Here is a 25046-nt window from a genome sequence, read left to right as displayed (position 1 = left end):
TTTAACCGACAAAGCTTAATCTCAGATAATCTCAGATAATCTCGTGGTCCGACAGGATCCTCCCCTCGACAACATCCTTTATTCTCCGCGCTGCACACGACCGCGTGGAGTCTGTCCGGTAAACACGTCATTTACGAGCCGCACACGCGGCGGCAGGGTCGAACCTTAATGCCCTAATCAATCTTTTATGCGAGCCAGCCTGATCGCCTCCCAGTCTCTCATTTGATCGATCAGTCAGCCGGCTGCCATGCCAACCGCATCCTCGTCTCTTCTCCGCCTGGCCTTGTGCCTGGCCACACTCATTGTCGTCGCTTCGGCAGATGGGACGGGCATCTGGGCAACGCCCCACGACAGCTACTCGTCTTCCATTGGCGTCCTGGGATGCAAGATCAACACGAACCGCGTGGCCTACTGGCCAATGAGCGTCGATTGTAACAACATCTGCGTCAAGCTCAGCTACGGCGACCGCTCCGTTCACCTGCTGCGCATTGACCAGTCCGGTGGCGCGTACGATGTCAGCTACGACGCGTGGAACTACCTGCAGACGGGCAAGTCCGCCTCCAAGGACCCAATCGCCGGTGGCGCCGTGGCGATGACCTATGAAAACGCGTCCGCGTCCGACTGCAAGGACTTGATCCACACGGACGGGCTGCCGCTCAGCGCCGCTAATAGCATGAACTACGTTGCGAGCTGCTTGGAGGATTCGGACAGCTGGGTTGGGAAGAATTATGCATTGTATAATATCGCCGACTCCGTGTGCTCGTTGGGCTATGATGAGAAATGTAAGCTGGACTGGGCGTCTGGGCAGAACCAGGCCACTTGTGATCACACGCTTGGCTCGCAGGCCGAGCTGAAGTCGGATCCTGTATATAATATTCGATACCCGACCGGAGAAAAGGTCTTGGCCTCTACTAACCAGGTTGTAGGTAGTGGCGCAGGGAGCGTTCGGGGCGATGTGGCGCGGTTGAGTTTGTGGCGAGCAGAGATGCTCACAGGCTTTGCGGTCTTCTGTCTTATTCGTATATGTTTGTGGTAATTATTAGAATTAAATTTCTTGCAGCTGTATCTCGATTGTATTTGTCTCTCATTTACCCGCTTCCGATGGTGGGACTTCCGATCGACGGACCTAGATACTCCCACGGTCTGTCAAATGAACCGAGCGTATCAACGGTCACCTCAGTAGTTCGAGTGACAAGGATCGTCAAGCCTCCATCACTTTCCCATTCTGTTCTCTCAATTATTTCCTGTTTATGCGGTCTTACTTCCTCCTGGCCAGTTTGAGACACCGAGTGTCTTAGATCCCGAAATGTCCCATCCCAGGGCCCTTCACGCTCGCAAGGCCCTGTATTGTTGCTGTCGTGAGTAACAAGCGAAGGCAGCTCGGTCTGGTAGTCTGGTAGGCGGGCCTTTTTCGTCGGATTGGGGCCTGCGGTACTTGAGATCGTGATCATGCTCCGTACTTTGGCCACCAGTCGCGTCGGCATGAGGAAAGGTACCAATGGCTTCATTTCAGGAAGACAGGCTGTAATGATATATGTTCCAACTTCAATGACAGACCAGCCGCAGAGGTCCACCGATGCCCCTACTCACAGATCAGCGTCACCTAGATAATGAAAGGACGAATGAGGCGAGGGGCCACAAACAAGTTCGATCTTTGAAGGCGGCGGTAGTAAAGAAAATTTGAACGCGGACGATGGATGCTACCAGCCCAACACTTGCCACGCCGAACACAAGTAGCAACTCAATTCTCTTGCGCTCCGGCAAGTTTAGGCCCCATATCGACCTCACAGGTAATATGAGCACTATGGTGTCCAAGATCGGGCTCGTGATGGCTTGCGCGCGGTAGAAATTCTGAACATTGAAGCATGTCCCTCCCGGAATGGCATTATCCCACCAGAAGGCGAGCGGTCTGCACTGGAAGCAAGCGGCGAGGTCACACGCCAGCCAGGTAGCAACGAGGAGTCCCATGGTCGCGTAACAGGTCGCCAGCATCCTACCCTTCCAGTTGAACACTCGGATGTAAAAGAAGAGAATTGCTATTTTCGGCAGGCCGACGCCGGTGAAGTGGAGGAACTGGAACACCAGCACGAACTGCGCCCAGCGGACAATCTGAGAGGGGTCGTTCAACCTGACCCATTCCTCATGCCGCCCTACGCCGGCGAGTTTGGTCATCGCTACAGCAGGGTCAACCGAAACATCCCAGATGGATAAATATCTCACTATCGTCAACCTGGACTTACCGATACCAACAGCGCACAGGCCTACGTTGAAAAGATACGCAGCCACGAGCAATATATCATCCCAGCCAGAACGGGAGCGCATGAGGCTCTTGGAATAGAAACGCAGACCCAGAAATATCGATGTCAAGATCGCAAAAATGATCGATGTCGCGACAACCTTGTCCCCAGAGTATTGTTCGATCTCCTCGGCGCTGAGGCCTCGGCCCGTGTAGCTCATTACTGCAGGCGTGCCGGGGTGGTCACCGATCCAGCTGATGATCTCCTTCACGGATCCAGGGGCGCACAGGTGGGGGTTGTGGAAAGTTGCTCATCCCACGTGCTAGGGTTGGTTTTGTGCAAAGTGCGAAAGAGTCCCCTCAGGTCATTGACCGTCGGGACAGGTTCTGCGGGCTGTTTAATCTGTTATAAAGCTTGCATCGTGCACGACATAGCGTCTATAATTTGAATTTGAGCGGCTCCACACCCGTCAAGCTTTAGGACGAGGGAGACACATGGGCGCTGCCATGCGGTAGCATGTTTCCGATCCTAAATGGCACACACCCGCTTATTATACTTCGCTTAGCGTGTCGTCTGATATATGCTGTGGTCAGGGTGGCTACCGCCGTCCAAGAAGATGGGGGTTTCCGAAACATTGCCGCTTACAGATGTGGTTGTTTAACAGTACATCCTGGTGACACCTACACGTTGCTACTAGTATGACTCGCATATCAGATGCTCGAGCAGGTAGAAATATCTGAGGCAAGGTTCGAAAGTATAAAGTCAGATCTATGACTCGAGATCTCCCATCACAGACTTTGACGTATTGACGGCAATTGAAATTAATCGCCGTAAGATATGGCGCCTCGAGGCTCACAGGAGGCTATTACAAGACTTTCGCTTGCATCGAATCCAACTAAATGGGTCATTTAAGATATGAAAACTAAAATGGAGCCACTATCTTACATAGTGACAGCGTTACATGTCGCTCGAGGATGCACAAACCTGCACCCTGGTCTTTCCACGTCAACAATCTCTGATGTCGCAGTAAGTTGCTGAATGTTGATGGTTCCTGCGTGATCGGAAATATCGATTTCCCCGATGTTCTGCTCGGTATGGTGACGGCGCCGACGAAAGTCATAGCAACTGCCGCGACCCCGTTCGTCTGTTTGTTCCTGGCACGAGTCGCGTGCATCACTGGCCTATATCTGTGCTCCTCACACCACTGAGACGCACCCGGGGCTACGGAATCTTCGTAACCGAGGCCATGGATCTGTCCAGCAGTTGTACTCATTACCCACTTTACTGTTCAGTGTTTATATGGGAGCTGTGGCCTGGATCACTACGCGTCCTTGGTGATAAAGTGCTGAACTTCCTGTTGTCAGAGGCAGCCGTGGAAAATGACATGTAGTAGCGACAGAAAGTAGGTGGTGGATTACTGCCACCGCGGTATATGCTTCATCGGATGCAAATTGTCCCGTGAAGTGCATGTAACATATCTAGTAAGGATCAGCAATAGAAAGAACCCGAAAGGAAGTCTTTCAATGCGACTTGAAGTAGTGGTCCGCTGCAGAAGTACTGATCTTCACGCATACGGATCCGCACAAACGATGCATCATGGTCGAGACGAGCCTGTCTCCTTGGCGAACTTTAAGCTGTTGCTTCCGTGGAATTCGAACGTAGAATTTTCTTTTAGCCTTCATATATGACATGAACAATAATATTTAGGTGCAGAAGGCCTGGGCTGGCTTTGAAAGCTTGCCGCTTGATGAAGCCAGTGGCTAACCCTAGAAAGATCTCCTGAAAGATCACCCAGCGATCCGTAGTGACAGCCGCTCACGGGTGTAGCCATAGCAAATCTAGTGCTCAGAAAGGTGATGAGTTTGAAAGGATATCGGGACTTGATTGGAGCAGAACCCTGCGTTAGTCATGTGCCACGACAGCCCGGGCTTGAGTCACGATAACATTTTACGGAACGCCCGTGGGAGTCTGCTCTTGGATCATAGATGTGAATGATTCGTATGCCAAAATGCCGCCCTTCCACGGAGTCCACGGGAAACAAATCGAGGCCGTCAAACAGACTGTCACTTACGTCCCCACACCGGAGAAGAACTCGGATGATGCTTAATGACCAAGAGCACAGCGCTTTGTTCCTTTTACACCTATTTTTCAATAGAGTCGTCTCACTAACAACTTCGAACACACTTTCCTACCCCACACGGGCCAGTGTTGGTAGCGTTCAGATTTGACCGAGCAGCAGAGCCGAGGCGTTCCTCAGGTTCCACAGACCATTGAACATATGGCGGCATCATAGGAAGCCAATAAAGCATTATGGGCCAGTCACAAGACGGTGATGTATACCACGAGCCAATTCTTCCAGACCTGTGCACCTTGGACTGCCTGCCACCAGTCCTAAAGCGATGATTCGAGGCAGAGACGCTGTGGGAAAAGGCTTATAAAATCGTTTGATATGGTTCGACTCGAGTCATAGCCTCTGGGAATATCAAATGGCTAGTTTGCTTGTTTCTTGTTTGTGGTTTCTGACTAAGGAGAATCGTCCATTTCTACTTCCCTGCCCCCATTCAAGCTACCTTGCTCCGCTAGAATTTGAATCTAGTGATCAGCTTGGCCATGACGGGGCAGAATTTGGTTTTAAAGCCCTGAGAGAGAGATCAACCCATCAATAGGGATTTATATCGCAAGGATCTCTTGGGATCGTGCTTAAGTTTGCGGGTTGGTGTTGTGATTATGACATTTCAATACCAGATACGTATGATAAGTATTGAGGAGTTGCCGATATGCTACATTGCTTGACAAATGTACTTTGGTGAAGCTTCTAGCTGCTCGTATTCGGAATTGGCCCCTCTGCAAGCATAGCTGGTCATGAGTGATGGACAGCAGCTAGGACTTTATGGTTTGCAAGTTCTCGATTTAAATCCATCAACCCAGCAAAAAGCCGGAACAAAGAATATGGTTAGGGCTGCCGTCGGGCTTGTTTAAATTAAACTGACTTCGCGTGTTCAATTACTGATGCTTGCTTGTTTGTCTGTCCACGTTGGCGGTGACATGATCTGCTTGAACTTGTCTTGCCAAGAGATACCTGGAATACGTGCCCAAGTATAGGCGGTGCGTAAGTCACATGAGCAACAAAACACCATTCTGGTCACCGTCCTGGCTGAGGATGCGATGCCTATTGATACGCGGCAGATGCAGGGCATAGCCACAGCCACGGCAGAAGCGAGCCAAGACCTCGGAGAATAAAGCTCCGTACTGCGTGGACGGCAGCATAGGCTGTGGCTAAATTGTTCAGAGGGACGCTTGGGTTACAGTGAGATATGGAATTCATAGCCGCTCCATGACTAGATAGCTAGTAATTGATGGTTTTGATTGCCTTGAATACAGTCAGGCTGTCAGGGTGGGCAGGTCATATGATAAAGCAGGAGGTCGAAGATGATTCGCCACTCCGAGCACCGACGTTGAAGAATCAGGGGCAGGATTATGTCAGCGGGTGCGTGGGTCGTCGGGCTATTTTTGTACCCCTTACTGGACCTACTTGGACCTACTGTGTACAGAGCTGGACCTGAAATCAGGTCCATACCTCATGCAGTAGAGCCGCCCCTTTGACCCTCAGTGGGGAACCCCCTGGGCTGCGACCTCTGACCGCTTTGGCCTGCCAACGTCCGCCCTATGGATTGTGTGCATTTGAAATGGATTCACATATTGGTAGATCTATGCCTGTCATATGATGTGCACGCTCTCGAAACAATTTCACCGTTTTCCTCCAATTGCCACCGTTTATTGCCTCGTGAGTTGGGAAACCCCTCCGTAAAGCACGAGGGTTAGGGCTCTCCCTTGAAACGGAGGCTGCGCAAGCGCTCGTCAGCCCCTCGGTACGTACCGCCGTAGATTGTGGCCGAAACGGGAAATTGGCCACGTCTCATGGTTCTTCTGGGACGTTTCTTGCCGCCTCCTGAGCGACCCCAGGAACTCGTCGTCCGCGCCCGCGACCCGCCAACCTGGTCCTTCATCCTTCAAAGGCCCTTTTTCCTTATCCCTTATCTAATCACTCTCACATTTCACTCTCTTTTTGACCTCACTTGACTTGACTTCACTTCGACCGCTGCGCAGATCGTGCCAGCAAACCACTTGACTGTTCCGTATCCTTGTTTCATTCCTTTGCTGTCTATAGCTTCATAGTTCACATCGTGCTACCGCCGCCGCCGCCATGAGGCTCTTGACACGCCTCGCCCTCGGCCTGCTCGGGCTCTCAGCAGTTGCCGTCGCCGAGGACCCCTCGACCCCGTCAGCCATCGAGCTGCAGCCAACCAGCTTCAGGACTTTCATCAAGGAGAACGATGTGGTCATGGCGGAGTTCTATGCCGTATGTACTCGCCCCCTGCCTTCTAACTGGATCCCAATGCCGCTCGACAAAGACGCCTGCTAACCAATGCTCCCTGATATCTAGCCCTGGTGGTGAGTCTCTCCTCCTTCAGACGCTGTGCGGTGCTCTAGCTGCAACCCCTTTGTCTCAGCCACCCAAGCCGCACTTCCGCTCACCCGCTAACCCTTTACTACAGTCGGCATTGTCAGACCTTTGCTCCCAAGTATGAGGCTGCCGCCAAAACCTTGAGGGAACAGAACATCGATGTCAAGCTCGCCAAGATCGACTGCACCAGGTTTGCTACCTTTTGCCAGGATTACATGATCAGGGCATTCCCTACCCTCAAGATCTTCAAGGAGGGCCGTGAGCTGTATCACGAGTATGATGGCCCAAGGAGGTCTTCAGCGTAAGAATCAAGTCCCAACTTCATGATGAATCACGAGACACGTTAGGCTAATCACACTCCAGCATCGTCGACTTCGTGAAGAAGCAGGTCCTAGCCACCGTCAATCCTCTTGCCACTAAAGACCTTCACGATGCTTTCCTCCGAAAGGAGAAGGAAGAGATCGTATTGGTGGGCTACTTTGCTGCAGACGATGTCGTTGCCAAGGGGGCGCTCTGGGCCGCTGCCGAGAAGCTCCACGAGGACTACCCTATCGGCGTCACTTTCGACGCCGCGGCCGCAGCAGCAGCAGGTGTCAGCTTTCCCGCCATTGTCATGTATGAGCCCAACGGCGAGGGCAAGGAGATTTACCAGGGCGACATCGAAGACATCGAGGCCATTAAGACCTTTGCCAAGAACACCTACACCCCTCTCATCGGCGAGCTAGGCTTCAGCACCTGGCGCAATTACGTCTCCGGCCACAACGGTCCCACGGCCTTCATCTTTTCTCGTTCCGATGACGACCGACGAGCCGTCGTCGACGAGCTGCGGCCCCTGGCCAAGAAGCTCAAGGGCAAGCTGACCTTCGCCACGGCTGAGACGCCCGACTTTGCCGGCTTCGCGGGCTACCTGCACCTCGAGAACGGCGCCGAGAAGGACTTCCCGGCCTTCGCCATCTACGACGGCGCCAAGCGCGGCAAGTACCCATACACCACCCAGGGCAGCACCAAGGACCTGTCGGCGGCCAACATCGGCCGCTTCGCCGACGACTTCCTGGCCGGCCGCCTCAAGCCCATGATCAAGTCCGAGCCGATCCCCGCCGTGCAGAACGGGCCCGTCACCACCGTCGTGGCCGACAGCTTCGAGAGCGTGGTCCTCGACAAGAGCAAGGATGTCCTCCTGTACTACTTCCGCGAGGACTGCCCCTACTGCCAGGCCCTGGCGCCCGTCTACGACGCACTCGCGAACACGTACGGCAGCGGCTCGGCTGCGTCAAATGTTGTCATCGCCAAGATGGACATCATGAAGAACGACCTGCCCGAGGACGTGCCCTACGTCCCGTGGGTGCGCCTCTACAGGGCTGACGACAAGGCGAACCCTCTCTCGTACGAGGGCCAGAGGACGCACAGCGACCTGGTCAAGTTTGTCACGGAGCACAGCCGTCACGGCGCTGACGCTGTCATCCAGGACCAGCAGGTGGTGGATGGCGGCGCGCAGCAGGTCCCCATCGGAAATGGGAACGATTTGCACGAGAAGCCGCTGTCTGGTGTCACGCCGGTCAAGCATATCCATGACGAGCTGTAGAAGGCTTTGTTGATGTCTTATTTCCTTCGTCTGGTTATCAGTATTATACCTGGCAGTCTTTAGGGGAGGCCTTTGATGGCCTTGTTGACGCAGCAGACTACATGCTGCCTTGCCCTTTTTTGCGGTTTTGTATCACGCGTGGGGGTTTTAAGCGGCGTTGAGGGACGGGTCTCATCAGCATACCAATCATCGGTTTCGTTATTAGAGTCTAAAGAATACTTTCTGGTTTTACAATTGCCTTTTGATGCTATCAACTGTGGCCTTTGGCATCTTTTGAATGAATTTGAAAAGAACTCTCAGCCTAGTCTTCATCTTCAGCACCACTGTCATGATGTCGGGCGTCGGTCGTATTAGCCTCAACAGCACCAACATCGGTCTCGGCGCCGGCATGCCTTCCGGGCTTGAGACAGGATGTGAATCTGTAGATTCATATCTAAACAAAATGAGAATAGTCCATGGAAATGCCTTGCCGTTGTATGCGCGCAGGTCGGCCTGGAACTCATAGAAGAGAACCTTTAAACAATTTAAATAGCCCTTCCAGGCGGCGACATGGGCGGGCGTGTCGCCAGACCTCGAAACAGCGTTGGGGTTTGCGCCTCTCTGGAGGACCATGCGAAGTAGATCGAGATGGCCGCGGTCCGCGCCGATGTGAGCAACGCGAAAACCGAATGGGCCCTCTGCGTTGAGCTCTGCTCCGTTCTGGAGCAGCGGGTCGACACATCCGGCCCCTGCGCGCTTTTGCTCCGCGCTGGCAAGGCCTCACTAGCCCCAAGAAGATGCCGCGATCACTAAGGCTGTCTGTTCACTCAGCGATGAGCTTCCTCGACTGTTGAAGCTGCTCGGTGAGATCGTCAATTGTGCCATTGGCCATGATTAGTTGACCATGAATTGCATTCAGAGAAGACTCATACGCGGCTCGCTGCGCAAGTTGGTCGCTGAAGTATGCCTGGTCTTGTTGCTCGAGTTTGTTCTGCAGCGTATTGCACACGTGACTGATGGTGATAAGTTGATGTCCAATACCTCGCAAGTCATTGTTCACGAGAACTGGGACACCTGGGGGCATGCCAGGCTGGCATAGTCCAGGAAACTCGGAGGGAGTGCTGTGGAGTCTCCGAAGTGTTGCGCGCGGGTTGGTAGAGCTTGTCGAGACGCTATTCGGCAAGCCACAAAATTGAGGCCGGCTTCTTGAATGCCTGCATATCAACGAGCAGCACATTCTCCGGCTTGATGTGAATGTGAATGCTGCACGCTGGTGGAGTGTGCATAGAGACCCACCCCTTGGTGTCCTCTATGCACTTTCCCGTGCGTCGATCCAAGCATCGACAATCAGGGGCCTCCTAGCTCCTCCGAGGAACCCAGCCCATCCACCAAGCCATAACCCAAGCCGCCCACGAGGACCAGTGGGGGCGAGGGGGCAGGCCCTCCGTCCTCGGCAGCCCAAAAAACAGCTCGGCGTCCCAGCGCAGCACGAGCGCCATGCGCTGGTCCGGCGCCTGCTGCGCGTCCCGCTGGGCCATACTGGCACGGACGGTGTGGCGCAGGAAGGCTGAGAAGGTGCGCGCGTTGATTATGGGTTCTAGGCCCATGAAGCGGTAGAGGCCGTCGAACGAGCGGGCCCCCCGGATCTGACTTAGCCCGTCGGCAAGGGCAGCCGCCGTAGCGGAGTGAGGGAGTCCACGCTCCGCGAAGAGGGCGTCGCGGGACTGCTCGAGCGTCTTGCCCGTGGCGACGGGCCGGACTACGCGCTGGAATAGGTGCGCGAACATGAGCACCCTGTACGGGGTCAGGCTGCCCCAAAAGGTGTGCCCGATCCGGTACGTGGAGGCTGCGTCGTCAGGCTCCATGAAGGAGAGGCCCGGGTGTGCCGTGAGCAGGGTGGGTACGTTGCGTGTGATGACCTCCGTGACGAGGCTGGCTGTGAAGCTCTCGTCCGTCTCCACGTCGGATATCAGCAGGGCTACGACGAGGTGCTCCAGGCGAGGTATGTCTTTGGCGGAGGTCTGGCCGGCCTGGAAGGACTTGACCAGATTGTTTGCAATTTCGATGCACTCGGGCTTGTCGACTGCCAGGCAGAGGAGGATGTGAAAGAGTGAGAAGAGCGCCTGTATGGCCTTGTCCGAGGGGTGTAGGAGACTGGTGGTCTGATGCTCCAGCCTTGGGTAATCATTCGCGTCCCTCGATGGGACCGACCGCATAGTGTGCACATTAGTGATAAGCTTAAAGATCGTGTCGCTCAGCCTTGGGTTGCTGAACTGAAGGCCGATGCCGAGTGGAGACTGTTTATAGCCCTCCTTGGTGATGAAGCACTGCAGCTCGCGGTTGCGAATGACCATGTGTTTCTCATTGATTCTGTCAATGTGACCCCATGCCTTGCTGAACCGCAGTATGTCCTCGACTGGGAGATGGTTGAGGACCAGTAGAAGTATCTCACTTGGAAGGCCATGAATAGTCTTTGCTGGAGCCTGCAGGCTTGAGGATCTGGGAATAGCAGATCTCTTGGTTGCTGTCGGGGTAGTATAGAGTTCATTCCACCGGTTCGTGAAAGCGAGCTCGAAATGACCAGAGTCGGACGTGCCCAGACCACAATGGTCGCACTCGTAAGTCTTGCCCCTCGGATATGAGCGCCATGGGAACTGGGCGCTGGCCGCAGTCTCCGCGGCGATTTCGGCTAGCAGAAGGATAGCGATGGTCTTGATGGTGTACGCAGGGGTGTAATCCGTGCCATAATGGGAGACCAGAACGCAGAGAGATGCGTTGAGGAAATCTGGGTGCGAATCCGGGCTGTCGACAAGTACGACAGGGGCACTGAGCGGGTAATCAGGCTTGAACTGCATGGTCGTGTGTACAACACCGCGAGAAGTTTTCAGCACAAGACACGCTTTCTTGAGGGAGTCGTCCTGGAGATTGAATAGCACGCCTGTGTATGGTTCGTTGTGTATCTCATAAACGTCACGGCCGAGCCGATTGTGAAGCGCAGCAGGCGCTTGTGCCTTAATAGACTCTGAGTCGGCGGAGGACATCGTGGAAGTGCCGTTTGTGGCTGATCGTAATCTTTGCTTCCGTTCTACCAATCTGTCAGCGAATTTGTAGGGTTCATGGGCTTCCTAATGCGATTAAATTAACGTACCTGTCTGAAATAGAGAGTGTTCGGCGAAAGGCAAGCAGAAGGGTGCGTAGGAATGGACTCGAGAACGGTTCAGCTTTTGTTGAGGAAGCTGTTGGACTTTTGGAAGGAAGTGAAGAAAAGTTGAAATCAATGGAAACAAACACAGAAAGAGCTTCGAAAAAGTAGTTGGTGTGTTTTCTTCGGGGTCGGGGTTTTTGGACCCTCGGCTGACAACCGGAGCCTCGCAGCGCGCCTTGTCTCCAGCCTCGCCGTGGCGAAGTCGCCGAATGGTCTGTGCAGCACAGGAACTCAGCGAGGGTCAATTCGGGTTCTGAATTAAGGAAAGATTCCACTCAGTCACGGATTCTTAGTCCGATCTGAGGAGGCTTAAAAGGTTTTTGGTCAAAGGAACTGCTGTGTACAGGTGGCAGGTATGTGGGTAGGCAAGCTCAATTTGTAGGTAGGCGTCGTCGAGATCTTCGCGAAGGGCTGGCCTGCCCAGCTGCGTAAATGGCTGGTTAAGTGGGCACTACAAACACAATGGCTGTGACTTGAGCAGCTTATTGTGCCTTTTTGTGCAGAATGTGAACATCAGGATCGAAGTTGTTTGTGAGATAACTCTCTGTCCTCCATCCAGACTGCGACGATGACCTCGCGAAGAGAACACAATGGGCATTCATCAAGATTTGTGTAATTGGAATCACCAGAGACCAAGTCCGAATTGATTGCAAACTACAATATTATGCCACCACAGCTTCAGGGATGAAGTTTTGCAAGAGCCTTTTACCAGATTGAAGTCAATTACCAGCTATTGAGAAAGTGACACCAGTGATACAGCGTTGAGAAGAGATTGGGCTCTTCCATCCCCTCATCACCACCGCAGCTACAACCTCAGGTGGTAAGAGGTGATGCTCTAGCACGGGAAGTTCAAAACAGTTGCCAGGTATTCAACTTTCATCAGTAGCTGCAGTATCAGCAGCAGGACACCGCCCGCTCTACTGGATGACCGCTTTGAGAACAAGAATGAGACACCTTGCTCGTACATGCACCTAGCAGAGGTTACATGTAGGTGTTGTTTTACATTTCGTATCAAGAACGCCAACAAGGATATTACCTCCCTATTTAATAGAGCAAAAGCTGGTAGATGAAACAAATATCAGCGGCTTTCCTTGATATGTCACACACATATAGAATTTGCGTGTTCCTGGATACAAGCATACAAGCAACCCAATAAACCTGTCAGGAGTTCTTGGCTACCGATGAATGATTCACATGAAATTGAACACGTAGCAAACACAATTTCAACATTTTCACAGCATTCTGTTTTCATTCATTAATTCTAGGTCATAATAAAAATGCTTCCTAACTCGATGTGGTATCTTACGCCTCTGCCTCTCCCATGCTTAAAGAGGAACTGAAACAACAGACAAGACTTGCCTGGTTCGCACATGGTTCACCGAGAACTCCATGCCATCCATCTATAACAAACCAAACCCTGAAACAGCCACCGAAGTCATTACAACATGCCCTCCTCTACCACCGCTTCAACGCGGCCCTCACAGTAAAACGCTCCCTTCCACGATGAGCCCTTGGAACCACCGCGGTGAGTCCTACTGCGATAAGGCCACTCAGCCATGGCCGTCACCATACCCGCCCCGCTTATATCTCCCCAGAACAGAGCTCCACTCAGGGCTCCATGCCACCTGGCCGGGAGACTAGTCCGACCAATCCTTCTCGACGCGCCACGCGTCGCTCGGCCTCAGGCCCGCGCCCGAAATCAGATCACAGTCCCGGTGGCCCCATTTCCGGCGGAATACCTCGCGCCCTGCCTCGGTCAGGACGTCTATCGCCTCCGCGAGCCCCTCAGCCGAATAGTAGAATGGCTCGCCTATGCCGCCGTGTTGGCCCTGCTGCCAGGTGTTGCGACCTCGGTCGCCGTGTTTGTAGTGAAACATGCGGTCCGATACGTGCCGCAGTGAGTGGTAATATGCCAGGTTTGGATCTTCAGCTCTGTCGGCTTCTGGATTTGGTGCTCTTTTTACTTTGGCGTCTTCTTTCGGCTTTGGTGCGGGTGGATTTGGGTCCGTAAAATCGGGCGCGAGTGTGGGGTCGCGATACAATGCCAGGAGATCGTTCAGTGCGGAGCTCGTATCGGTCACCGTCCCGGCGTGTCTGTCGAGCATACTCAGGTTGGACATGAGCAGTCTGCTATGCATATCGCAGTCAGTCAAGTAGTATGGGATTAGAGTATCCCATCCCCCAACTTCCTCGTAGGCCTTCGGGTTGACTAGCGCCAGGTGATCGTATGCGAAGAATCGCACTGCCCATCGATCGTCTTTCTTCCGCGCTTCGTCGAGCCACTGGCAGCCAAGCTCATACACTGTCTTATATCCTGGCTGGTCATATGGTGGCGTGACCCCCTCAAACCCTTCTTCGAAGGATAGAGTGAGCACGTCCTGATGAGACCAGAAGTAATAAGGCCAGTTGTGTGTGTTGGCCATGGATAGATAGAAATTCTGAAGCTGAGCAAAGTTAAGCAGCACTGGCGTCTGCACAACATTAACCCCGAGCTTCTTGAGCTGCGCGTGGTTCAAGTAGAAAGGGTTTTGAAGTGACAATTGGCCGCGAGCGTTAGCCATCTGAACGCCGGTGTTCTCAATGACATATATCTGCTCTGGTGGCCACCCTGCCGTAATATAAGAGACGACTGCTTGCAGGAGAATGGGCCAGGTGCGAGTGAAGCCGATGAGCAGAGGAGGTGGGATAGGCAAGTCATATTCCTTGTGAAGACCTGGCCGAGGCTTATTCCATTGCGGGATAGGGGGTGGTGTCGATGTGGCTAGTAGGGGGAACGGATCGCGGATTGGAGGTGGAGTATAGGTTGGCGTCGGTTTGTATTTCGGTGTCGGCTTGGGCTTTTCTTTAGGTTCTGAAGGAGCACGGAGGCCGTCGACTAAGCTCCCAACGTCGCCCTTGACCTGCGTCGCGACGCTCTTGCCACCAAAGTCGACACGGAGGAAGAAGATGAACAGGACAAAGAGACAAGCGACGACGAAGAAGTTGAAGTGTCGGCGAGAAGTCATGATGACCGACATATCTGGACCGCCAGCAGTGCTGCGTGTAAAACCGGTCGCTTCAGCTCCTGTGATAGGATAGCCCACGCACAAGCTCGGCCAAGAATATAGGCGTCTATTGGTGTAGTAAGGTAAGATCCAGCAGGTTGCAGTGAGGCGACATCTGTGCCAATGAAATCAGGGCACTGGTGTGAACTGCCTATCACTGTCCCCTGGTCGCACGCTGTGGATGGAGTTGAGAGAATCTGGGCCAGGACAGGCCGCTGTTGATCTTCGTGGTTGAAAACACCAGACGGGGATACTCGAAGAGGCCCTGAGATACGAGTACAATACTCGCTGCCTCACGTCAGAGGCACGAATTGGATTACAAGCAGCGGAAAGGAAATCGGGCCCGAGCGGATGTCACCGGTAGGGAAAGTTTAAGACAGTCCGGATGGAGATGTCAGGCAGCAGACTGCGCTGGCCCAGACAAGCAGATTGCGATGAAGGATCCGAGGCAACGAATAAACAAGCAGCAAAGAAGGAGAGACAAACTGGTCTCAGAGTCTTAGTACGCGTTCCGGACTGAGAAGGAAGGAGGCGAGGCGCAATCCACAAGTACAAGTGGAGGAAAAAGTCCGGAAAGAGCTAGGTAGCGTGGGAGACGTTGTACTGGGACCGGAACTGGGGCCGAGCTAGAAGGAAGAGGAAGAGGAAGAGGATCAAAGGGTGAGAAGGAGGGAGAGAGTGGAAGAAGGCGAAAGAGACGTGATAGGTAGCGTCCACTTGCGACAGGAGAAAAGCAGGAGGAGAAAAGCCACAGCAGAGGACTCAGGAGGAGGGAGGGGCAAACAGAGAAAAGGCTTGTCCTGCCGTCATCCCAACAGGCGGACAGCTGCACCCCAGGCAAGCTTGGAACAAGCTCGCTGCCTCTCTGGGTTCTCTTGCTGAGATAGGATGCGCCCAGATGGATCAGGCGAGGATTTCCCATGACAGACAGCGTTAGAGTGAAGCTAAGGCAGTACCTGGGCAGCTGTACTCGCATTGGCGGGCCAGTTGTGCCGTAGTAGCAGACGACTACGGCCGCTAGATAGATCCTGCGTACAGACTGACAGACTGTGTAAGGAGGCACAGAGCTTGATGTTTTCCCCGTGCAATCATGACGCAGGCCGGCGGCTAAGCGGCAGTGCTCGAACATGGAGCTGTGGCCGGGCTGGGCGGATGGCGTGGATGGGGGATGCGTCAAGGCGTTGGGGTGGGAGCTGGGGAGGCGAGACATAAAACCACATTAGATAAGTGGCTGTACATGCAGTAGTCGAGGCCAATGGCCTAGACTCGTCAAGACTCCTCAACGATCATGGTAGGAGAACGGCCGGACAGCCGGGGAGTCGATGCGTGTTATGCCGCGTGTCGCTGTGTCATAAGGCTGATGACAGATTGGGGCTGGGACGTGCTTGGGTGGTATGGGTAATGCTTGTTTTCTGTGAAGCTTGCCGTGCTTTGCTGCAGCGATGCTGCAGGTGGCAGCTCATCCGATGCCACCCTGCTCCTGCTAATTTGCTGCTACCCCCATGCCATGGCATGTTAAGCATACAGATGCTGATAGGGGAGTAGCGTTGCCGACGCTCGCATTCTCCGTTTGCAGGTGGAGGAAGCGACATTGGAACGCCAGAGCACTGACGGTGTGGTGGTGGTGTCTGTGCTTGCCCCAGTCGAATGGATCGGACGGAACGGTGCAGCACAGCCAGTCAGCCGTTAGTCTGCTAGTATGGACTCAGGAACGCAGGCACTACGGTACCGTCAAGCTGGGAGATGCGAGGATCCATCTATTCTGCCATCCAGGCACCTGGCGCACAGCTGGGGAAAGACGAAACTGGAGTCGTTCGTTCGTTGTTGCCAGCTCCAGAAATACAGTACGTGGATTGTGGATATGGACGTGGATGTGGATGTGGGGGCAGGTGCAGGTGCAGTGTGTGGATCCCTGCTGCGGATTACGTCCTGCCGTACGACAGTGATCGCACTTGCCATGCCATGCCATGTCATGCTCTGCCCTGACAGCTGTCGCAAGCCTCAACGGTAGAATTGCAGCTGCTGGGCAAGTACTCATTGACAGAAGAGAGGCCACTGCCTGGCAGTGTTGCTGATACAAACTGCATCGTGGAGGATTCAGTTGATTCGAAAGAAAGCAGCCGCAATGTCTTGGCTCAGCAGGGAAGCAGGAAGCGCTAACCACAACCGCACAATAGGCAGGTTTGACATGGACACTAACGGTGACAGTGACGGTCTGGATGGTGAGGTCGAGGTTGAGCACGGGCCACCTCAGGTCGAAATGCTCCGGCTGTGACTGGCGCTTGACGTCACTATGGCATTTCTCACAATCGCAACTGCCACAAAATGCACAAAATGCAGAATCCAATCAATCAATCAATCAATCAGTCAGTCGGAGACCATTCCATCAATCAAAAGCTGATGGGGCTATCTTTCTCTGGTTCGTGCGACAGGAGGTCGGTGAGGACCTCCGTCCATGGGATCCAAATCAAACTTCCAAGTCTGTATGTATTGGAGGTGTCGTCGTCGGCACATCCACACACCCACATGCCATGATCTGCCGGGCGGATGCACATGCAGGCGGCCAGGCGGGTGCTAGGCTCGCTCGCTAAGCGGGATGTCCCTCTGCAGATCTCCGTGTGGCGCCCAGATGATGATCCTGACTGCCTGAGCATGCTGCCGCTCTTTTTTGCCTGCGGCCTGCCGTGTCATTGTGACATTATGCCCATGAAACGTGGTGCCAATTGGGGGAGTCCCGGCCCGAGCTTACCTTGGCTCCAGGTCTCACTCGCCTCACTCACCCTGACCCAGCCAGCCAGCCAGCTACTGTTGGTTAGCTAGCTGCCAGATTCGCGACTCGACTGTCATCAGCAGCATCACACACACGCACGCACTGCATCCACTGCACTCGTAGCCGGCCACCCCCACGGCCAGCTAGCCTCAATGAAGCATGCTCTCTCGCGCTGCTGCATTTCCCCTGTCACTCTCGCTGTCGCTGTCCCTCTCTGTGTCGCTATCGCTGCTGGCAGCCCTGCACCTGGTCACATCTCCGGTCGCCTCCGCCCTCTTCCATGAGCAGGTCGCCTTCGACAACTCGGACGTATGCTGGTGGGGCTTAGTTCCCCCAGACCTCGTCTGTCCCGTCCTGAGACAGCAGAACCTCACCGACATTGTCAACAGCCTCGCCGGGCCCCCAAGATGGACCGGAGGTGACCAGTGTGTCGGCGCCTACTGCCTCTACTCCAGCAAAGGCTTCGCCGGCGGCAGAGGCATCGCCGCCATCACCACTGCCGAGAACATTGCCAAGGTCAAGGAGGTCGGGGACCTGCTGCATCAATTCGAGGTCTCATTCAACAATGAAGACGAGAACCTGCCCTTCCATGTCGCAGAGGTCGAGGGTAAAGGAAATGGTGTCATTGCCAACCATCGCCTCTCCCGGGGCGATCCCATCATGGCTCACACCCCTGTCCTGCTCATCCACCAGGACTTCAAGCAGGAGTCTGATCAGGACGGGCAAAAACACCTCCTCGATCTAGCGCTGGAATCGCTCCCTGAACAGACTGCGAGCCTGTTCATGGGACAGATGGCCCACAACCCTGACGAGCACCCCGTCGCAGCCCGTCTCACCACCAATGCCTTCCGGCTCGATCTGGGCGGCGGTGATGGCCAACACTACGGTGCCTTCCCCGAGGTGGGCAAGACCAACCATGACTGCCGCCCCAACGCCGCATACTATGTCGACCAGTCAACTCTGATGCATATCACTACCGCTGTGCGACCCATCAAGGCCGGCGAGGAGATCACCATCACTTATCTGGACCCCTTAGCCCATCGCGCCGACAGGCAGGAGCGCGCCCAATCCCACTGGGGCTTCGGTTGCACCTGTCCTCACTGCAGCGCCACTGCTGAGGAGAATGTCGAGTCGGACACCCGCCTCAAAGAGATCAAGTGGATCGAGGGTCAGCTAGAGGATCTCAAGAACAGCTCCAACGATGTCTCCGTCGGGCTGATCACGTATCTGGTGAAGCTGTACGAAGACGAAAGGCTTCACTGCCGCATCGCCAATGCGTATATTCTGGCTGCCCTGAACTTCAATGTGCTGGGGTACGACCAGCGCGCTGTTAAGTATGCCGCCTTGGCCATCGATGCTTTGAAGATCGAGAAGGGCGACGGTTCCCCATATGTCGAGACCATGGAGGAACTCAAGAGGGATCCGAAGAAACACCCCACTTTTAAGGGAAGAGGCAAGCAGGGTGGGAAGTGAACAGGAAGCCGACATTCGGCTGGCAGCTCCGAGTGCTCGACCGGAGCCGATTACAGACAGAAAAAACTCAACAGTAGATGGGGACTGGTCTAAATCTCAGCAGCCACTTTGTCCTCAGCTCATGATTGTATAACCCCGTGATATATACAGATTTCCGTGCCAAATGGATCCATATCAGACCTTCCAAGCCTTAATCCAAGCCTTAATACAAAGCAGGCAGACAGTCAAAGCCTCCCAGCACGAATATCAGGACCCGCATATATCATCAGGAACCAACCCCAGATGACATCACCACACCACGTTCCCGCCCCACTCCCGCCCATCGAGCAATGGTAAGCCGTCAAAATGGGGGGGGGGGGGCAATCACCCGAGAGCTTCCACGAACCGCCGGAGTAATTGACAACAAAAATTCGCCGGGACAGCCACCTAGACCGGCCGCAGCGTAAACCTGATATAAGGCGCAATTGGCCAATTAGCACTACGCCTCAGCTGTATGGCTCTCGTCAGGGTTGCCTCATCATCATCCTCCTCCTGCTCTCCATCCTCGTCAGAATCAGAGCCCTGCGGTCCCGCTTCATCGTCGAGAACGATGGGAGAGCAGCCCATAGCTCCAAAGAGGAGCGAACAGCCCTCCCTTTCAGCGCTCCCGTGCTGAACCCGTGGTGCGATGGAGACAAGGCCAACGAACGGGATGAGCAGCACAAGAGCGTCTTGGTCTTCCTCTACAAGAACTGCGGTGTTGCTCCCCAAGAATGCTCCGCCGGACTTACGGTACGTCACAACGACGGCGTCACCACTGGCCTCCAGCGCCAGCAACCGGGCCAACACGTCTTCTGTACCGCTTTTTGCGGCAGAACCCGCGTAATAGTCCATGTCCTCGTCTCCATCATCTTCGTTCTCGTCTCCCGACAGCCGCATTCTCTCCATCGCCTCGGACACCATGGCGCGATCCGCCAGGTGCTGCTGATGGTCGGGACCTTCCAGGGACGACGCCGGCATCGTTTGGCGGCCGTCAAGAAGATGAGCGAGCAGTAAGGTCACGGCGGCCGGCCAAGCGTAGTGGTCTAGGAGCTGGAAGTAGCCTGCGGTGCGCTCGCAGGACCGAAGATGGATGAAGCGGCTCAGTAGCTTGCGGCTGGCTTCGACGCAGATATCGCGACTACTACCGATGTTGTGTTTGTGGTGTTGACGATTCCTTTTGGCCGAGTTATCCGTAATGGTGGCCTCACCGCATGTTGCCTGCAGCATGAATGGGAGATAAGCAAGCAGGAGAAGGTGTGAATGGAATATCTGCGCCCTGAGCTTCACTATTGTTCCGAAGAGATGCTTCTCGTCGTCCGCCTCGTCGTTTGCATATTTGTCTAGGCTGGGCGTATGCCACCATCCGCTCGGCATCGCACTCGCGGCTTCTTCCAACTCGGTACGGATCTGATGCGCGGCGTCTAAGTCTTCGAAGGTGGGATCATGCGCACTCCGTCTGAGCAAAAGACCAGATATCGCAGCGTGTCGCCTGTGAAGCTTGCTTGTATCTGTTGTATTGTCCTCTGTTGTGACAGAGTCCGCCACGAACGTAAAAGTTTCATTCGGGCAAGAGGCTGAGGGCGGCATCTCTAACGCCAAGCATAATGCGAGCTCGCTGTACACGAGGCGGAACCACATCTGCTGCAAGTCTGCCGTCTCGCCATCCGGCTGCTGTAGTATCGTTCTCGGAGGTACCATCGGAGTATGCCGGCGCCCATGAAATCCCATGAGGTGTATTGCGGAAATGGCCCTCCGACATGCCAACCAGGACCGGCGGAGGCTGCCGTTGTGTTCGTGATACACGGCCTCAAGCCACAGACTTTCCAAGCCCTCGAGAGTGTTGGTGGTAAACCTATCGTGCGCTGTCACCAAAGTCATTGCCGCCTCTGCTAACCGTCTCGCCAGCGCTCGCGGCGTTCGGGACAACTCTCCCAGTTGCCGGTAGCTATTGTTGCTCCTTGCAGATTGCGCAGCAGGCAGGTGCTGAAGAACGCTAGCAAGCAGGAGCATTTGTCGGGCAATGAGGACCGGATGTGTTTCTGGTGTATACTGTTGTTGTTGTTGTTGTGCTCCCCATAGCTTTTCCCACTCGAGTGCCACCCGCTTTTCGAGCAGATGCGATGGCGACACAAGTGCCAGGGGCAAGTAGAGCACCATCTTTTCGCCCGCATTTCCGATATTAAGCAGGTCCCGGGGTGACGGGTAGGCCGCGAGCAATGTTTGCGATAGCGTTCGGTGCTTTGAGCCCGTCATTGTGGGTGGCAGTGATATGCTGATGCTGGCCGGGGTTGACGGTGGACTGGGAGAAGCAACACGACCACCTACTTGCTCGGCCAGCTGCTGGAGCATGGACTCCAGCCGGCCGATGCGGTCTCCCACCAGCCGGCTTTTGGATGACGGCCCGGGGTCCTGCTCTGGAAACTCCTGGCTCAAGCAATCCAAGCAGCGCCGGGCGCACCCGATACACACGTCGTCAGTGGGACTTGCATATGTGCATTTCACCTTACGCCGTTTGCATGCCCAGCAGCTCCGCGTTCCTTTGCGCGTCTTCCTCCTCTTCAGGGTACGTCCGGCGTCGACGCTGCTGCCGTTGCTGCGCGACGCCATGGCGCGGCGGCCGAATGGAAGCAGCACGTTGGACCGAATTTCTCGGCGCTTGCTAAATGAAAATCAGCCCTCGATTTAATCCTTGCTTGTTGCCAGCGTATCATCATACATGAGCTCGACCATTTCGGTGGATTGCCACGGGCCTTGTGTTACCTCTTTTCCACCGAACGGCGGTGAATTATGTGCTCGGAAGAGCGAGGATCACGTCGATGTAGCGGATTTCGAGGAATGTGACCCGCACTTTTCTTCTTAAAATCCGAGTGTGGGCACTTGTTGTGAACTATTAGTGTGAGGACACTGCGGCTTACTCTCAGGATACACTGATGTAACCTTCTAGCGGACGTAAGACCGAACGGCGGTTGAACGACAGGATCCGGGCCCCCGGCACCCAACCGACTTAAGTCCGGGCAACGGCACAGCCTACGATGAAGGCAGTCAACGTATAATTGCCTGCTCTTGGTAACAATGAATCCCCCCCAGTAAACACAACCTGGTAGACTAGATTCTGGCTCTAATTTTCCCTCTCTTCCAGCCAACGACTAATCGATCAGCCCGCAAATCTGTTGAATTTATAGCAGCGCGGCGACCTCAACTTTACAGGCAGAGCCGTTAGACGCGGCTTAATTTCACACGTTCCTAATATAAAGCCCGATCAGACGATGAGTGGTGAGAACAAGGAGGATGTCGAGGTCGGCGGAGATGTCTCTGAGGCTGCTGAGACTTCTCCTACAGTGGATGCAGACGACTATCCGGCGGGCGCAACGCTTGCTTTGATCGTCGTGGCACTGGCCATGAGCATGTTTCTGGTCGCTCTAGACATGGTAACACAAAACAAACAATTTGAAAAAACTTTGTCTCTCGCTTTTGCACAATTTGGAATCGTGTGGCTAACCTTTGCCCCGAATTCTTTTTGACAGACAATTATCGCGACTGCCGTCCCCAAGATAACCGACGACTTCCACAGCCTGGAGGACATCGCCTGGTACGGCTCGGCCTTCTTCGTAACAAGTGGTGGCTTCCAGTCATCGTGGGGCAAAGCCTTCAAGTACTTCTCCCTTAAGGCCAGCTATCTCGCCGCCATCTTGATTTTCGAGCTCGGCAGTCTAATTTGCGGCGTGGCACCCACGTCGACGGCCCTGGTTGTCGGGCGCGCTATCGCCGGTGTTGGCGCCGCCGGCGTGAGCTCTGGAACCTACACGTTGATCGCCTTCGCGGCGCGGCCCGAGAAGCGGCCCGTCTTCGTCGGCATTTTCGGCCTCTGTTTCGGCATCGCGTCTGTAGTCGGGCCCCTTATCGGCGGCGCTTTCACTGACCATGTTACCTGGCGCTGGTGTTTCTACGTTAACCTGCCCATCGGCGGGCTGTCGGCACTCCTTGTTCTCATCTTCTACCGCACACCCGCATGGGCTAGGCCTGCTGAGGCCAGCTGGCCCGAGAAGCTGCTGCAGATGGACCCCGTAGGCACAGCACTGGCATTAGGGGCTATCATTGTCTATATCCTAGGTATGCAGTACGGAGGGCAGACTGAGCCATGGAACTCGTCCACAGTGATCGGTTTGCTCGTGGCATTTGTGTCTATCACCGCGGCTTTTGCGTCCTGGGAGATGTATGCGGGCGAGCGGGCAATGATGCCGCCGCGCCTAATGAGGCAGCGCGTCGTGTGGTTCAACGCGACATGGGCCTTCCTCCTGATCGGTGCCTACTTTGCGGTCGTCTACTACCTGCCTGTCTACTTCCAGAGCATTGACAGCCTCAGCCCGACTGCATCCGGCGTGCGCAGCCTGCCATTGATCCTGACCGCCAGCGTCGCCATCATTATTCTCGGCATGACCGTCAAGTACCTGGCCTCATACACGATGCTGGTCATGGCCTTTTGCGCAGCCGTCGCGGCCGTTGCCATCGGGCTGATGATCACTTTTGACACACGCCCTTCCCTTGGCAAAGAGGTCGGCTATCAGCTTCTTGCGGGTTTCGCGCTAGGCTTTCCCTTCCAGCTTCCCGTCATCCATGGACAGACCCAATCCAAGGCGGAGGACCTTGCCGTCGTGACAGCCATCATTATATGTGAGTATATATCCCTCACCCGTCTAATATTTTCTATACTGATATGGTACCTTTATCTACGTACACAGTCTCGGAAACAATCGCCGGTGCCATCCTCCTGTCTGCCGCACAATGCGCCTTTGTAAATCAGATGCTGAAAACGCTGGCTTTCACGGCCCCAGACGTTGATCCAGCCAAGCTCATCGCAACGGGCGTGTCCGAGATCCGCGATGTGTTTCCCGCCGAGCAGATCCCCGGAATCTTGCTCGCTTACATGGACGGCCTCCGGATCCCGTTCGCCATCGCCACGGCTACTGCTGGTGCTGCCTGCGTCCTCGCCTGTATTGTCGTTGTCGTCCCTGACCGTCTCGCAAAGAAGGCTGGCGGCGGTAGCTTGGAGTCCAGTGACGGCTCGGGGGGGGATCAAGGGCGAGCGACCTTAGCTTCGATAATCTGACAAAGGCCACAATGAAAGCACCGATTCTGGAGAATCCAGCTTAAAGTCTCAATTGCGGCGGTCATAAAATTGAAATTGTTTCCCTTTGTGCCTATCATATAATATGTTACAAGAGACATTGAGTGATGTTGAACTAACACCCAGAGCACGTAATAGAAGTGGCCGTGCAGATGTCATGGTGAGGAAATCATACACTACAGCTTTTTCAAAAAGCCACGGAAATCTCTCCCGAAATTCTCAAGAGACTCGGAATTGCCTCGGGAGAATGGTAGGTGTAGAAACAGATGATCTATTCTCCCTCTAATACCACTATCTCAGTCCCCTCGGTCTCGGTATTATCACGTAGACAAAGTAATAATTGGAAGGTGGCACAAAAAACATTCCTTTGCGTCAATGACAGTCGTGTGGGTCGTGTTGGCCCGCTATTGATAACAGTTGCCGAGCCTCTCAGGTGGAAGTCTTGGTTATGCCCAGAGCCTTGTCGCCATGGCACGCACCTTCGAGTGGTGTAATTCGACAGTAGGGGCTTGGTAGACTTAGGTCGATCTCAATTCTATACGCGGATGACAAGACCCACTAACCTTTTTCCAAGTCAAACAAGTCGGAGATTAGGTGAAAAGCACCAGTTCGGCACCAATCCCCGGGCAAGTATATATCCAGGTCGCAACAACCAAGCAATACCAAGAACGACCAAGCAGATCCAAGCTTCTGAATCGACCACGACTGCGAATTGCATTTGTTCCTCATCCAGTCTCTTAATATTTCAGGACCGTTTTTACGGTAATATACTTACCACACCTTCTACTTGAAGCTTAGTCTTGCAGGCAATGGCACGGTCGATTGTTCTTGACTTCGCACGGGGAACAAAATTGCGGCGACCTTCTTGATTGAGGGTCTCCGCCCGGCGATTAGACAAAGAAAAAATATGGTGTATGGCGCCAGTATCGGAGCCGTGAACAACGCATCCTATTTGCTATAGGCTTGGGTGTGGTTGCTGGCATGGGCGGAACTTCGAAATAGCCATGGGTATATCAGAGTGAGGCCTGCGGATATAAAAGATGCTACATCGTCAGCGTGTTCTCCTCTATACGATGCTCACCATCCCGCCATCATTTGCTGTTCTCTCAGTCGAGCGATTTCGTTGATCTTGTCTTTCCCGCCAC

At 54.3% G+C, this 25046-nt stretch overlaps 8 protein-coding genes across 8 annotated transcripts; 4 read left to right on the top strand and 4 right to left on the bottom strand.

The window, feature by feature from the left end:
• Positions 1-247: 247 nt before the first annotated feature.
• On the top strand, positions 248-1036 carry J7T55_005774 (uncharacterized protein; the record flags this gene model as incomplete). The annotated part of the gene is made up of 1 exon (XM_053137011.1): positions 248-1036. One exon carries the CDS (start codon positions 248-250, stop codon positions 1034-1036), a length of 789 nt encoding a protein of 262 aa, XP_053000545.1.
• Positions 1037-1088: 52 nt separating this feature from the next.
• J7T55_005773 (uncharacterized protein) lies at positions 1089-2457 on the bottom strand (the record flags this gene model as incomplete). Its single annotated transcript, XM_053137001.1, has 3 exons — positions 1089-1582; positions 1644-2174; positions 2241-2457. The coding sequence occupies 3 exons, from the start codon at positions 2455-2457 to the stop codon at positions 1089-1091; spliced, it is 1242 nt and encodes a 413-aa protein (XP_053000544.1).
• Positions 2458-6441: 3984 nt separating this feature from the next.
• On the top strand, positions 6442-8284 carry J7T55_005772 (disulfide isomerase; the record flags this gene model as incomplete). The annotated part of the gene is made up of 4 exons (XM_053136992.1): positions 6442-6597; positions 6682-6689; positions 6794-7003; positions 7066-8284. The coding sequence occupies 4 exons, from the start codon at positions 6442-6444 to the stop codon at positions 8282-8284; spliced, it is 1593 nt and encodes a 530-aa protein (XP_053000543.1).
• A 228-nt stretch (positions 8285-8512) lies between these two features.
• Positions 8513-11304, bottom strand: J7T55_005771 (ubiquitin-conjugating enzyme family protein; the record flags this gene model as incomplete). Its single annotated transcript, XM_053136980.1, has 3 exons — positions 8513-9032; positions 9091-9435; positions 9683-11304. 3 exons carry the CDS (start codon positions 11302-11304, stop codon positions 8513-8515), a joined length of 2487 nt encoding a protein of 828 aa, XP_053000542.1.
• Positions 11305-13105: 1801 nt separating this feature from the next.
• J7T55_005770 (uncharacterized protein) lies at positions 13106-14473 on the bottom strand (the record flags this gene model as incomplete). The annotated part of the gene is made up of 1 exon (XM_053136969.1): positions 13106-14473. One exon carries the CDS (start codon positions 14471-14473, stop codon positions 13106-13108), a length of 1368 nt encoding a protein of 455 aa, XP_053000541.1.
• Positions 14474-17441: 2968 nt separating this feature from the next.
• J7T55_005769 (het domain protein) lies at positions 17442-18755 on the top strand (the record flags this gene model as incomplete). Its single annotated transcript, XM_053136958.1, has 1 exon — positions 17442-18755. The coding sequence occupies one exon, from the start codon at positions 17442-17444 to the stop codon at positions 18753-18755; it is 1314 nt and encodes a 437-aa protein (XP_053000540.1).
• A 426-nt stretch (positions 18756-19181) lies between these two features.
• Positions 19182-21506, bottom strand: J7T55_005768 (c6 zinc finger domain containing protein; the record flags this gene model as incomplete). Its single annotated transcript, XM_053136947.1, has 2 exons — positions 19182-21435; positions 21493-21506. 2 exons carry the CDS (start codon positions 21504-21506, stop codon positions 19182-19184), a joined length of 2268 nt encoding a protein of 755 aa, XP_053000539.1.
• Positions 21507-22042: 536 nt separating this feature from the next.
• Positions 22043-23883, top strand: J7T55_005767 (efflux pump antibiotic resistance protein; the record flags this gene model as incomplete). The annotated part of the gene is made up of 3 exons (XM_053136936.1): positions 22043-22204; positions 22301-23447; positions 23516-23883. The coding sequence occupies 3 exons, from the start codon at positions 22043-22045 to the stop codon at positions 23881-23883; spliced, it is 1677 nt and encodes a 558-aa protein (XP_053000538.1).
• Positions 23884-25046: the final 1163 nt, after the last annotated feature.

Source organism: Diaporthe amygdali (assembly GCF_026229845.1).
Source record: "Diaporthe amygdali strain CAA958 chromosome Unknown NODE_1_length_4327563_cov_65_473760, whole genome shotgun sequence".
NCBI classification, from domain to species: Eukaryota; Fungi; Ascomycota; class Sordariomycetes; order Diaporthales; family Diaporthaceae; genus Diaporthe; species Diaporthe amygdali.
Note: the sequence above shows the minus strand (reverse complement) of the source record. Positions and strands in the feature narration are given on the sequence as shown.